The sequence below is a fragment of the Crocodylus siamensis genome, chromosome 7 (genome assembly GCF_052110815.1).
Source record: "Crocodylus siamensis isolate JL-2025a chromosome 7, ASM5211081v1, whole genome shotgun sequence".
NCBI lineage: Eukaryota > Metazoa > Chordata > Crocodylia > Crocodylidae > Crocodylus > Crocodylus siamensis.
In genome coordinates this window covers 47879683-47894011 of record NC_143401.1, presented here as the reverse complement: position 1 = coordinate 47894011, position 14329 = coordinate 47879683, and the positions used below count along the sequence as shown (strand labels likewise).

Sequence of the window (14329 nt, the reverse complement as noted above, 5' to 3'; positions counted from 1 at the left end):
ACCAGGGGGACATGGTCAAAGTGTGCAATATGCCGAGCTAGCTGCTGTAGTCAGAGTACCCAAGTATGAACTGGTAGAGGGACCAGGCCGCCCTACACAGCCCATTTATATCTACTGCAATTCGTGGATGGTAGAGGAGGGTTTCACCAAGTGGCTACCCCTGTGGAAGGGGGAAACTTCAAAAGGCGGAGAAGAGACATCTGGAGCCGGGAACAGTGGGAGGCTTTGTGGAAAATGGCACAGGAAGGCCTTCCCTTACACATATGATATGTTAGTGCAGCACATGGGAACAGAAAACCTGAAGGGCCTGAGGCAAAGTGGAACAGGCAAGTGGATGAGCTAGCCAAAGGCAGCACAGAAGCCCTTGTTGCTGAAGTAGAGGCTCAACCACCCCCAGAGAAGCCGCCCAGCCCCTCCCTCCAGCAGACCCCTAGAGTGCTAGCCGCAGAATGGCTGCATTGGCAGCATGGGTACCCTGGCCACGACTGCACTGCTCACCTAGCAGCCACCTGGGGCATTCACCTAACTAAAAGGGAAGCACAGGAATTGGTCAACTCCTGCATTACCTGTCAAGAGGTCAAAGCTTGACTGACCCCTGCCTTGACTACCCCTTTGTCATTATGCGATAGAAAGGTAATATAGCAGGTTTGGCAATGTGACTTTATAGGTCCGCTCCCCCGCATCCCAAGAAAGCAACAGTATGTGTTTGTAGCACTGGAGGCGGTCATCAGAATGATGTTTGCCTGGGCCTACACCATGCACTGGAAGACCTGTTAGCCATCTACCTGCCTTCTGTGGAACTGCAAGGTGACAATGGTTCACATTTTCACAACAACCTTGCCTATGAGTGGACCGTGAGACTTCATGTGCTGTGGACCTATCACATTCCCTATCACTCACAATCTAATGGACTAGTAGAATGGGCCAACGGTATCTTAAAGTGCAACCTGCAAATGGCCACTGGCCCAGCCCTCAAGGACTGGGACTTACACCTGAGTCACTCAATTAACTGGGCCAACAATCAGCCCCGCCCTGGAGGAAGCCCCATGCAGCAAGCATTTGGCTGGGGGGGGGGGAGGGGGCCGCGAGCCAGCAGTGGAACGGCCAAGGGGTGGCTGGGGAAAGCTCCAGGTGGGGGACCAGGTAGTGGTTAGGCACCCACAGGGAGACAAGTGGGAAGGGGTGTTAATGGAGAGACACACATAATTCATGGTGGGTGTTGAGGTCTGTTTGTTATAGTAACCTTTCTGTTAACTGCTGTATGCTAAGCTATAAGTAAATTTGCCTTTACTTCACTCCTGACTTGCCTCCTTGATCCCAAACCCAGCAGCCTAATGGCTGATACTCTCACAGCGCCTAGCCAGCCTGTGACACCATGGTAACCAAATTGTCCGATAGCAGTTTGGGGAGAGACTGAGATGGCATTCTGCCACATTTAGGGAAGCCTAAATTTAGGGACTTTATTAATAATTACTGTCAATTAACAATTAATATTAATAATTAATATTTAATATTAATAAATAGTGAACATTAATAATTTTAGGGACACCTAAATTTAGGGAAGCCATTAGTACTAGTAGAATTACCATGCTCTTTGTCCTTGCTAGTTTGGATTCATTCACACATCTTATTAATCTTCCTTTAATGATTATACTGGCAATTACTTTTTCTCCAGACTGAAGTGAGCCTTATCACTCTATACTTCATACAATATCTGTAAAGATATGAACACTAGTGGCCACCCTGAAAGCTCAGCCATAGCTCCCATATCACAGAGGTAAATGACACACTGTTGTTAATAGCCTAGCTCCATTCGCATTATTTATTTATATTTAGAATTTATTTTTTTATCTCAGTTCCCAGAGGAACAACATCAAGCCCTGAAGGATTTGCTGCTATTAACTTTCTCTAGTTGTTCCAACTATTTTTTCCTTAGAGACCTCTCTCTTTGCCATTGTTTACTCTTGATTAACTAAAAAAAGTTCTCTTGGGATTCTTTTTTCTGTCACCCATAATCAAGAAGACTGATCCACAGAACCCACTATGTCTTTTTTATTGCTCCTGTCACCCCTTGCAGTTTGTATGAACTTACAGCTTGCACAGACCTTCTTGCTTCAGATATATATTTTAAAATCTATTATTAAAAGCCTTGCCTCTTTGCTCTTAAGTCTTGCCTCCTTTGGGGTTCTCAACCTTTTTCTTCCTGAACCTCCCCCCCCGCCCCCCACTCCAGCATGCTATAAAAACTCCATGGCCCCAGGTACAGTGGGCAGGACTCAGCAGTGTGTAGCCTTGGGATCCCATTCACCTGAGCAGCAATAGCACATAAGGCTTGCTTGTCTGCCCACAGCACGACCTGCAAGACGGAAGCTGCATCTGCCCCTGCCCCTTCTTCAGGACTTGCCTCAGGCCCAAGGGGGTCGAGACACCTGCTGACCTCCTGAAACTTGCTTGTGACCCCCAGTTGAGAACTGATAATTTACATTACTTATGTTGGATTTCCACATTGTGATATTTACTTTGCAAATTAACTGATATTCTCCCTGGGTCAAATACTACTTCTACAGAAGTCTGTAGCAAACCTCCCTAATTTTAGGCCTCTCTTTAGAGTGCTACAATGGAGAGTACACATCAAGTTGCCTAAGTTTCCAAACCAAACAGCCTCTTCAGCAATGTGAAGGTGAAATGGGAAACATTTGTTAAAGGCCAATTCAAAGCCGGGGTACAATCCCTTCCAAAGAGTATTAGTGCATTCTGCACATGTTCAATGTTCCAAAAGTTTTCAAATCTCCCTGAACCCTTCTCTTCGCGATTTCATTTCTATCCTATCTTCCCTCTCCAACACTAATCTGTCCTTTTATCCCTTCTGTTCAATGCACCCTAACAATTCTCACCACTCCCTTCCTCAAAAATGTAAGCTGCTCCTGTTACTGTTTGTGCCTCTAAATGTATAATGCCAAGCCTTGCTTCAGACTCATCTGAGCAAGGAGACTTATATTCAATGGACCTTGGAATCTCTGTGGACCTCAGTCACAGTGGCTAGTTCATCCAACCTGCATGAGTCTTAGTAGGCAAGGAATCAAATGGAAGAATTAAGTCAGAGTCATTCCTCTGAGTTTTTTCGCATTTGGATTTTTTCTTGTCCTTGTAAATTTACTTGTACCAATAACAGACTTCTTATTTTCTATTGGTATTAGGATTGGGCATATTGCAGTTATCTTGGTTTTCTACATGATTTTCAGCTGATAACCATCACATGTTTTAGCAGAAGCAGAGTTTGTGGTATCTCAAGTATGACAGTGATGATATTCCTCTTTCTTTAAAGACTATTCACAGGAAGATAATATTTTTAAGTCAGCCATCTTGACCATACCTGGAAATAAATACATCATATTCTCAAGGTTATTTACAATACATTATGAAAGTACCTTCATATCTTGCAAACATTCAGGTTTAGGATCTAAGCACTCCATCCTATTAAACAATTATATTTTGAATAGTTTTGTCCAAAATAAAAGAAAACCTTCATGTTACTTTAAGACAAAAAAAAATGGTACATTTGTAATGCAGCAAGCTTTGATTTTTTTCTTTTTTAAAGACCAGCAGGCTACATTTATCGGCTATCAGCTTTTTTGGGCTGGTGTAGCCAATGACGTACTGGGAAACAATATGCCTTCCAACCAGGGTCTCCAGATGCCACATACATGCACTGCCACACTTATGCACTGGCCAGGAATGCATCTGGGCAGAGTGGACAGCAGCACCCTGTATGTAAGTCTGTGGAGGGGAAGGGGCATGAGGGAGGGAAGGAGTGTGGAGGGGCAGATCGAGGCCCCCATGGTGAGGGAAGGCACGGGGGGAAGCGTTGGGGATGAGGCATGGTGAATGGGACCCCAGGGGAGCAGGATGGAGCTGCAGGTGCCTTGTCTAGGGGATCGGCATCCCAGTACTTAAAAGTGGTGGCAGGGGTGCTTGAACTGAAGCTCATTAGTTAAAGTGCTGCCACCATCTTTTTAAGGACCAGAATGCTTTTAACTGGAGCAGAGCTAAGCGGGGCAAAGGTGGTCTGCCTCGCACTGCTGCTTTGCCCCAGGAGCCACTGACGTATGCCCCTTGCCCATCTGGTGGCAGTGGTGGCAGCAAGCTGTCTCTCCAGCTGCTGGACAGGTAGGGGGCATGGCGCAGCCAGTGCACAGCTCCCAGCGCAAGACATCAGGGAGAAGAGCCCTGAGCCCAGAGTGGGCAGCTCACGTCCACCCTTGTCCCACTCAGCTTCACTCTGATTAAAAGTATCCTGGCACTTAAAAATAGTGGTGGGGGTGCTTGAACTAAAGCTCATCAAATGAGCTTTAATTCAAGCACTGCTGCACCCATTTTTTAAGTGCTAGGATGCTGATCCCCTGGGCAAGCCCCCAAGGCTCTGTCCAGCTCCCCGCCCTAGCCCCAGGGTCCCATTCACCACCCTGCCCCCACCACTCCCTCACCATGGGGGACTCAATCTGCTTCCCCCATGCTCCTTCCCCTCCACAGATTTACCTGCAGGATGCTGCTCTCCACGTTGCCTGGCTGCATTTCTGTAAATCAGTTATCAGATTGGTATTGGCTGATATGTCTGGTGAATAATCAGCTGTCGATATCGGCCAAGAAAAATCTTTTATTGGTGCACCCCTACAGATTACCACTATTAATTTACTGTACTGACAGGCAAAGACTGTTGTTTTCGTTTTGCAGCTGAAAGTAACTGGACGCACATTCCAATTTGTACAAAAGTATGAGTTACATTGGTCTCTAACAGCCAGGATCTCTACCATTGGTGAATGGTTATATTCATGAATGGTTATTCATAAAATTTATGAATGATGGTGGGGCCATCAACAGGAAAAACTATTTAGGAGTAGGAATAAGGGCTTTGCACTCTATCATCTTTTTTGTTCAACATTTTTTGTGCAATAATGGCTTTGATTCTTCCTTGTTCCCTTTATGTTATTTGGAACCCCAAAAAGGCATTTGGAAAGAATAGGCTCTATGCTGCTGATAGCACATTAACATCAACTGTACCAGTCTGCTACTTAGGGGCATGAGGATGATGCTTTGTGACCTGTCCTGGACTGGCAAGTTACAATTATACCTTAAGGCAGTGGTTTTCAAACATACTAGTCATGGAACCCTTTCATATAACTTCTGCTGCAGAACCCTTACCTCTGTCCTCAAGACTGATGCAGAGCTGTGTGACCCAGGCTGGCAAATGGCAGCATGCCACCTCCAAACCTGATCTGCCCCCAATCTCTCTTCAGAGCCCCTGATAATCTATCATGGAACCCAAGGGTTCTACAGAGGACAGTTTGAAAACCACTGACTGCTCTGAGGCCTTGCCTGTAGGGCAAATTGATTGGCAGTGCCATTCCAAAATAGGTTATACCACAATAGCTATTCTTGAGTAACCCCTTGTGCAAACACATTATTCCAAAATAAGTGTCTTTAAGTCTACAACAATTGTTCTCCTTTGTGAGTAAAAAAACCTACCTATACGAGGTATGGGGCAAAGCCAATGGCAATTTTATCAAACTGCTAAATGTATGGTCCTTCAAGAGCATCGTTATGGCTTACAATGTTAAACATTTCTGGCTTTGGTATAAGAGCATGGTCAAAAGAAAACAAAGCAAAAAGAAATTCCTCATAGAAATCTTAGACTTTTGTAAAGAAAGCATTCCTACAGAATGTCTGTTGTTCTTAGGCATAATGATAAATGCAGACAGTTACTTATTAGATTATTTACCTAACCTTTTAAATATTTTTCAAATCCTGAAATTAGGGCCAGCCGAAAATCTTCTTACTTTACATGCTATCCTGTTTAGATTCACTGAACTCAAACCCTATCTGCTTGATTATTTTTTTACTATATCAGTGCAACACCTTTTTTTCCAGAAATAAGTCTCTAGATGCTCCTTTTAAGTTGAGTTCATTGTTTCACTTGGCTTCTGTTGTCTTCTTGTTAGAGCATTCAATGGGTATTTCCTTTGTGCAGGTTCTGCATTATTCTCAAAATCATAGTGTTCACACTGAGTCTTTTTCTTCTTCATCAAACATTAAATATTTCCTTTCCTAGCACATTTTCTAATTAAATCCATAAGTTGCTCAGCAGCTCTGCTCAAGGCTTGATCCCACAGTCAAATGAGCAATCCTTTTCATTCATGGGTCAGATTGATGGGACTCAAAGAGGTAGCACTTATCTTTGATCACTGTACTTAGTGCACTAGAATATTAATTTTTTATTTTCAAAATAAAGTTTCTTCCCACTTGGCTTTTTAACTGTGAACAGAATAACCAAAGCAGTGACATCTGCATTAATGTCTGTCTAGGCACAAAATTGGTGTACTGTTAATCATACCATTATGGTTAAGTCATTTTATCCCTATTATTATACCAAAATAAAAGTACTTTAGTTTGGCAAAGCTATTCCTGTGAGGGGAATAATACACAGCTGAAAAAACTATTTATTCTGATATAATTTATTCTGATACATCTGTGTCCACACTAGACCTTTTTTTTTTAAGAAGAAAAGATGCAATAAATACACAAAAGAATCCAAAGAAGTAAAATAGCTATACAATACAAAATCTGTATGTAGATAAGGCCTGAGTGTGTTGACAGCCTACAACAGCATTCAAAGAGGCATAAACTACTCACATTCAGGCCAGTAGGGTGTTAACCCAAACTTTACAATTTTCCTATTTTTCCAGTCTGACACTGCTCCCATTGAGGTTAATGGAACTACTTGTTCTTGAAAGGACACAAAATGTTGGGCCAAACACAAACAACGGCAGTGCTCCCACTGATTTTGGCAAGAGCTGGATCATCTCCAGGATGCAGATGGAGGATCCAGAAAAGGAGGGAGGGCCCTTCAGTTTGCTCATTGCGCATGTACAGCACATCTGAGCTCCTGGTTGGCTGGCATGGGCTCCTAGGAGGGCTGCATCTGGGCAAGGAGCTCTCTGAGCTCACTAGTTGGTCAAGTTGGGCTCTTGCCAGAACCACTGTGTTCACGCAGCTCTGGAGCCCCAGGGGTGAATACTGCTGCTGAGCCGCACATTTTCCCCTACCCCTGAATTCTCCCCTCTTTCCCCCCCCCGCCCTTAGTTCTACCTAAGGTGATGCCCGCATCCCAGTCCCTTAGAGACCTCAGCATGTACCTGCTCCTGATCCTATGACTTCAGTTAGGACTCTTGCTTCCCTGACCTTGTTTATTTCTGATCCCCTGGATTGAGACCCTCTAGTCTAGGGTCAAGGCTTAACCACACAGTTATATGATATTCCAGCTGTACCTCTGACATTGCCCTGCTACCCTTATTGGAAGTCTGTTTCAGGCTGTTATAATTCTCCGCTTACAGTCTCTTGTATTTTCAGCCTCAATTTACTCCTGACCAGTTTATGCCCACTTGTTCTTCTATCAACACTGTCCCTTAGCTTTTCTCGCTTCCTGGTTCTTACACCACTGATCTATTTACAGAAAGTAATTATATCCCTACTTAGCCTTTGCTTTGCTAAACCTTAACAAGCCGTTTTAATCTTTGTTGTAAAGCAGCATCTTAATCATCCTCTTCCATCTGCCTCCGTTTCAATTTGAATTCATTATTCCTGAACACAGGTGACCAGAACTATATGCAGTACTCCAGATGAGATCTCCTCAGGATCTTGTACAGTGGCACTAATACTTCCCTGCCTCTATGGCAAATATTTTTCCTCATATATCCTAGTAATGCCACTCACCTAGTAATATAGTTGCTTTTTTCATGGTGGCATCACCCTGGTGTCTCCTTGGTTATATGTAGACTGCAATGTACTGTAAAATACCCACATTGGTTCAGCTGCCAGAAGCAGTCTAGCTACGGCTATATGGAATTCCACACAGGCTAGCTGATTCTGTCAAGAAAACAGGGAAATTTAGGGACACAGGACCATCAGTGTTGTTTAAGACATGGGAAATTAGCTCCCACAGACTTTCATGATACCATGGCAAGACTGATCCCAATCTAGTCAAGGTAGTTCATTTAAAGCTAGATTGTGTATCTCTACCGAACACTGCTGTGTGCAGTATATATATACACACATAATCATTCAGTGATTAATAATTATTTCACTTCTTTTGTGAGTTCCAACTGATGAATCCTCAGCTAATAGGAGCCAAAAACAAAAAATGCTGCTAAGTGCCTGCTCCTTGGACTATTAGATTTCTCTCCATTTCATAGATGGATCTGCTTTCTTGGTCATATCTGGCTTGATAGAACTGGGGTAAAAACTGCAACTGCCATTTTAAGTGGTCTGTTTTCCCACCCTCCTTGGAAAGGCATTTGGAATCTTTAACAATTTCTTCCTTTCGGCTAGGCTTAAGAGGTGGATCTGATGATGGATCTTGGATGGACAGATCAATCGCTCTCCAGCTGAGTTGGTTCTATTGGTCTGTTCATTTCTACCTGAACCCATGACAAACAAAACATATTAGTCAGCCTCAATTTTCCTTGGTTCCTTGTGTTGTTTTTCTGGATTGATGTGTTATGAAAGAGGCAAATCTTCAATGGTAGTTGCTGACACAAAAGGAAGATCACAATGAAATGAATCTACTGTGGATGTCCTCACCTCTCCAGATCAAAATAAGGGAGTGTCTTCTGCTTCTTTTTCCATCAGAAATTGTTGCTGTCTTTCATGAATTGGTTGACAGGTGGTGCCATATTTAAAATCATCAATTCCTTCAATATTAAAAAAAAGAGTGGAAGATTTGTATATCTAAGGTTCTCAAACATTCATCAGGTACACACCTCAATAACTCAGGGGAAAATCAGTCCATTGGGAAGAGTCCTCTTTCTAAGAATGCTTCCTTGTGGTAAGGAATTTCAAAGTTTTCCTTTCAGCACCAAATCTCAGTTCCCGTTATCTTGTCCTTTCTTCACTTATCCAACAAATTTAACTAAAGATTTTCTAAGCCTTTATTTCTTTGAGTATCCTTTTCCAGGTCCGCAAGAATCTGGCACTGCCATTTCTGATATCATGAAGTAGACTTTTCCCCACTTCCATCTGGACCCTTTACATCTTGGGTGCTCCCAGAGGACAGCACATTCTTTCATTCCTGGCGACAGGCTTGACAATTCATCTTAGTCACAAGTTCCTAATCACACAGACCTCAGGCTCAGGTGTGAGCCACAGGCTTTTTATTCTTCTGTGAGCAGTTCATCTTGCTTTCCGTTCTTTCTAGCAGTCCCCCATATAGGATCTTCCTCTTCCTTGGAATCCAGTCTTTTCTCTCTTTAACAGAAATTAGACAGCAGTTGCTCAACTCTGTTTCTGTTTCACTATATGATCTCTTCTCTGACTCATATTTGTGGACGCATTCTTCTGTGGGCCATCTGTTGCTCCAGATCTCCTTGTTTAGTAGTGGCCTGTAATCCTTAAACATTCAAGATACCTTCATGTCTTCCTACCATCATCATGTCTTCAGATACTGTCTGAACTCCACCATCATATTCAGCTATATCTTTAGTCCTCAACTCTTGTCTTCCATAGCTCTTTCAGGGGAAATATCAGATAGAAATTCCATGAAGAACCCCTCAAGGATAATATACATCCCATAACTATGTATCCAGTCACGTCTGTGATCTCTTACTCCATTACTCTTGTAATGTTGCACCAGGAATTATCATCATGGTCTCTTTGTAGGAGGGAGTTTGGGGGATTTTCATCCCTTCTTTTTTAGGTTAAGGAATACTAACTCCCACACCAACTCCTTTGTTTGAGATCTTATGTCTTTTACTGGTATGTCTGCTGACGTTCAACACAATTTATTTTTAAGCTAATGAAATCACATTATATTATCAAACAATATGCATTTTCCTAAAAATAATTTTGTTACTCCAAATTGCCCGAAAATGTTTCAGAGAATGCTAAATAAAAGGAAGTAGTTCAGACATTAAAAATGTAGTAACCTGGTACATTATTTATCGATGCATCATGAAGATATTTTTAAAAGGACTAGGCTTGTAAAAATGAGTGTAGAATATGCTTCTGGTTCTAGTAATAAACAGATCGTTTTTATGAATCCAATTCCCTCTAAAATCTTACTATATGGGCTCTATTGAGCACTACTTTATAACGCTGCCTTGTTGCTGTACAGTAGATAAGAAATTCTACTGTAGGACAACATAGGGCATGATTTGGCCCTTGGACAGAGGCAAATGATGATGATTACACTGACAGTATCTTCCTCCAAAAACCAGGCCCACTGTCTTCAGTAGGACTACTCAGAGAATAGTATTCAACAGGTTTAAGAGGATTTCCACCTATCACCTATTAAACCCTTATTTTTAAAAATGTTATGTGCTAGAACATATTAGTTAGAGGATGTCTACACCACACAATGTAGTGGCATGTAGGAGATAGTCAAGTTAACTCTGATTTGACCTAGCTCTGGTACCAGAAGTGACAATAGCCATGGTAGTGTAACAATCCACAGGACTGATTTACCAGGATGATATTTCATTACCCAGCTTGGGTATCTGTACATACTACATTGCAAGTTGTAGATATAGCCTCAGGTTCAGTCAGTTATTAATATCATTTACACTTGTGCCATCCCACTGAAGTAATTTACATTATGCTGATGTTACTGAGGGTAGCATTTCTTGAAGTGCTTCCTAAGCTGGCACTGTAGTGTAGTAGTGACAGAAGGGTTCTTGTGACCAAGAAGCACTGCTTTCAAATAAGAAACCCATTTTGCTGAAAAATGCACTTTTCTGTCAATAGAAGGATCAGGTTGCTTGCAAATCAAGAAACACCAGACCCACCCTCATTTACATTCTTTCATAACCAGTAAAGTAGCAGTACCTATAAATATTTTTTCCATCTAAATATTTTCTTATATTATATCTGTTCTCCAAGCACATACAAAGCCATCAACACTGCTTCTTTTGCCTTTCTACTTACTCTTCTTTCCTGTGAAGTTCTTCCTCGGACTCTGTGAGACGTTGTTTCAGCACTGCAATCATCTCAACTGCAACATCTACCTGTCTGTTCAAGGCCCTCTCTCGCCTTTGAACTTCCTGTTTCTTCTGAGAGAGCTGCACAAAAGCTGCCCGAACTTCCAGCAGTTCAGCAGTTTTTTGGGCCAACTCTTTGGTAAGCCTGTCAATTCTCTTCTCTATTGTTTTATCTACAGCTTCCACCATCATATTAAACTTTTCTCTTACACGTGCCTCAAAAGGTGCTTTTGAGTCTGGTGTGGGAATCCCAGGTTTAGAAATTTGCTCATCAGGGGAGTTTGCTGGTATGTAATTTGCGACAAAAGAGACAGGCCTTTCAGCTTCCACCTCCAGCGATTTTCTATTTTTTGTGTTCTCATGTGATATATCACAAAAATTTATGTAGGCTGGGTTTTGTTTCACTGCATGGCTGGCTTTCCTCAGTTTTCCTTGAGTTGAGGCCTCTGAGGAAGAAAGCAAATCTGCATCTTTGAGGGAGGAAGGTAGGTTGCATTTTGTCAAAAGACTTCTGTCCTCATAACTATGATTATACTCCAAATGTGCCCTCAGAGAAGACAGGCTTCTGAATCTGGTGTGGTCACCACACCGTGGGCAACGAAATGGCATGCAGATACTGACATTTTCAAAAGATTCTGGCCAGGAATATCTGCTTTCTTCAAAAGTGTTCTGTTGCATTACTCTCAGATTCCTGTAAGAAAGGAAAGATGGATTCATTTGAAGGTTGTGTTAAAAGAAGCCCTTATCTCTTAATGAAAAAAAACAAACCTTTAAACTAATTTTCAAGCCTGCTTCTGGGAAAAGCAACCAGAGATGTCTCATCCCAAAGTGACACACCAGAATAGTTGCAAAGATTTTTTTGTTACTGCAAAACTAGGGAAGTTGCTATATGCTCACTGGAGAAGCTGAAACATGACCCTAAAGAACTTGTTTAGCAGACTGTACAAGAAAGTGATGTGAAAGAGGTTTAGTTTGTAGTGCTGTGCACTCAGAAATTAATATCTTACTATGCTTTTTTTCTGACATTAATTTGTTAGTCCTGTTTCTGACAGATCAAGGCCAGGGAGATGGCTGCATTAGCTATGTGGAGCAGCAAGCAAAAAGACCTAACCCTTTCACACAAGACAACAGATGCAAAATTTCCTACTGCTGTGTACAGATCGGGATGCAAAGAGGTGCCAGGACCGGGCTGGGAGTCTCACACCCTGGCAAGCTCGAGGAGGCAAAGGTGGGGTCAGCAGGCAGGCAGAGGGCACACCGGGCTCAGTGAGACAAGGTCACTATTTCTGCACAGGCTTGGCCGAGCTCCAGCCCGCGGTGCCTGGGTCAGCACAGCACCATTCAGCAGGCCAGGGTGCGGGCTCCGTCCAGCTCCCCCGCGCGCCTCCCTGCATTGGCAAACGCATGCCCGGACTGCAGCAGGCGCGTCGCCTTCCTCCGCTGCAGCGGGCGCCACTTACCGGACTTGTTGCTGCCGCCGCGGCCGGGGCTGATGCTGCGGGGAAAGCCGTTTTCAGCAGAGCCGTAAATCACGCTGAGCCCGGCGCGGTCCCACCTCCCCGCGCACCCAGGCGCGGAGCGGGCGCGGGGAGGAGCCGGGGGCGGGAGCCGGAGCCGCGCGGGCCCCGCTTCACCGGGGCAGGCGGAGCAGCCCGGCGAGGGGAGGAGAAAGGCAAGGGGAACGGCAGGAACAAGCTCTTCAATGAGGCGAAGGGATGGGGAGGGAAGGGCTCGGGCCTTTTGCATTGCAGTGGGTTTGGTGCAGCTCAGTGTCAAGTTGCAGCAAGGAAAATTTAGGTTAGATATTAGGAAACATTTTCTCACTAGGAGGGTAGTGAAACACTGGAACAGGTTACCCAGAGAGGTGGTGGAATCTCCATCCTTGGGGGGTTTCAAAACCTGGGTAGACAAAGCTTTGGCTGGGATGATCTGGTTTGGGGCTGGTCCTGCTTTGAGCAGGGGTTGGATAGATGACCTCCTGAGGTCCTTTCCAACCTTAATTTTCTATGATTTGTCTTGCCTGACTTCACAGGGATTTTGCCCCTGAGTTCAGTAGGAGCCAAGGGAAATGCTCCTTTGCTAGCCACGACTGTGTGCTCAGGTGGGAAGGATGCTTGGGACTGAGAGAGCCAGGTCAGGTCCAAGCCAACCTGATACAATTATTGGCAATAATCCAGTAAGAATTGTGGACTATGGGGAAATGAATAGGCAGCCCATGTGTTTCTCTAAAAGTGGAGCAGGCTTGTGACGCAGCTTTGCAACGTAGTTAAAGTACTTGAACCATACTGTTCAACTTTGAAGTAGCTGGGGACTGCCCAGTGCGGGGTGTGGGCCCTTGGGGCTACATGCCACCCCCATGCTGCACTGCATGGCCCACCGTGGCCGCACCCCATGCCCAGGTATCCCCACTTGCACTGCATGCAGGATGTCTTCCCACTGTGCCTCCCCTGCTGCACCATGCTCCCAGGTGCTATGCTGCTGTACAAAGCACCCCCATGCTGCTGCTCCCCAAGCCTCCTTGCTGCACTGGGCAGGCCAGCCCCTTTGCTGCTACCCACTTATCCCAGCTGCACTGTGCATCCAAGCACCTGACCCATCTGTGGCTTCCCATGCCTGAGTTCCCCCACTGCACCACACCACTCAGGCATCACGGGCTGTGGGCTAACCTGGCACTGAACGCTGTACCGCCCTGCCTCCCGGGGTGGGAAGGGGAAACCAGGAGGAAGGGGAGCCTGGAGTCCCCAGCCAGAACAATGGGGTAGCAGTGGCTGGGTGGGAGTCCAGGGGTGGCAATTTAACCCATCACAGGCTGCCATTTGGACAGCCCTGCTTGAACCCAAAGCTAAATCAGTTGTTGAAAAAACTATGTAGAAACTTTACTGTGTAGGAATGTCATTATGTGGAATATGTATGGCTGCTCCCTTGGTCCAAACCTGGGACAGTCATTTGCTCAATTGCAAAATAGCTTCTCTACCACCTAGTCACTACTAGTGCCTACTTCCCAACAAGCAGCCAGCTGGTCATATGTCTACTCCTTACTACAAATTAATTTATGCTGCGGTAAATCTGGAGTGAATGATTCCGTAATAACTGTATTTTGCATCTGCACTGTAACTCCATTGGGTTTACATCACCTATCTGATATTAACTTTGTTCCTTTGACTTCGACCTATGCTATGCTGTTTAGTATCTGTTGATATTATATCATGTTTATTTAGTATTTCATAACATTTTTGCAAGCAATATAGTGCATGTAAGTCTGTAGCAAGGGAGAGAGAAAAAGCTATTCAAGATAAAGTACAATG

The 14329-nt window shown here is 44.2% G+C and overlaps 1 protein-coding gene across 2 annotated transcripts in view; it reads right to left on the bottom strand.

The window, feature by feature from the left end:
• The window catches only part of ZNF365 (zinc finger protein 365), a 41156-nt gene extending 28488 nt beyond the window's left edge, over positions 1 to 12668 (bottom strand). The window contains exons 1-2 of one of the 2 annotated variants that reach the window (XM_090057580.1): positions 12485 to 12668; positions 10972 to 11715 (exon numbers count right to left, since the gene is read on the bottom strand). In XM_090057580.1, the coding sequence (XP_089913706.1) occupies positions 10972 to 11702 (731 nt within the window). In that variant the 5' untranslated portion in view covers positions 11703 to 11715; positions 12485 to 12668. The remainder of the gene's footprint in view (positions 1 to 10971; positions 11716 to 12484) is intronic. The other variant, XM_090057579.1, reaches the window with a different exon arrangement.
• Positions 12669 to 14329: the final 1661 nt, after the last annotated feature.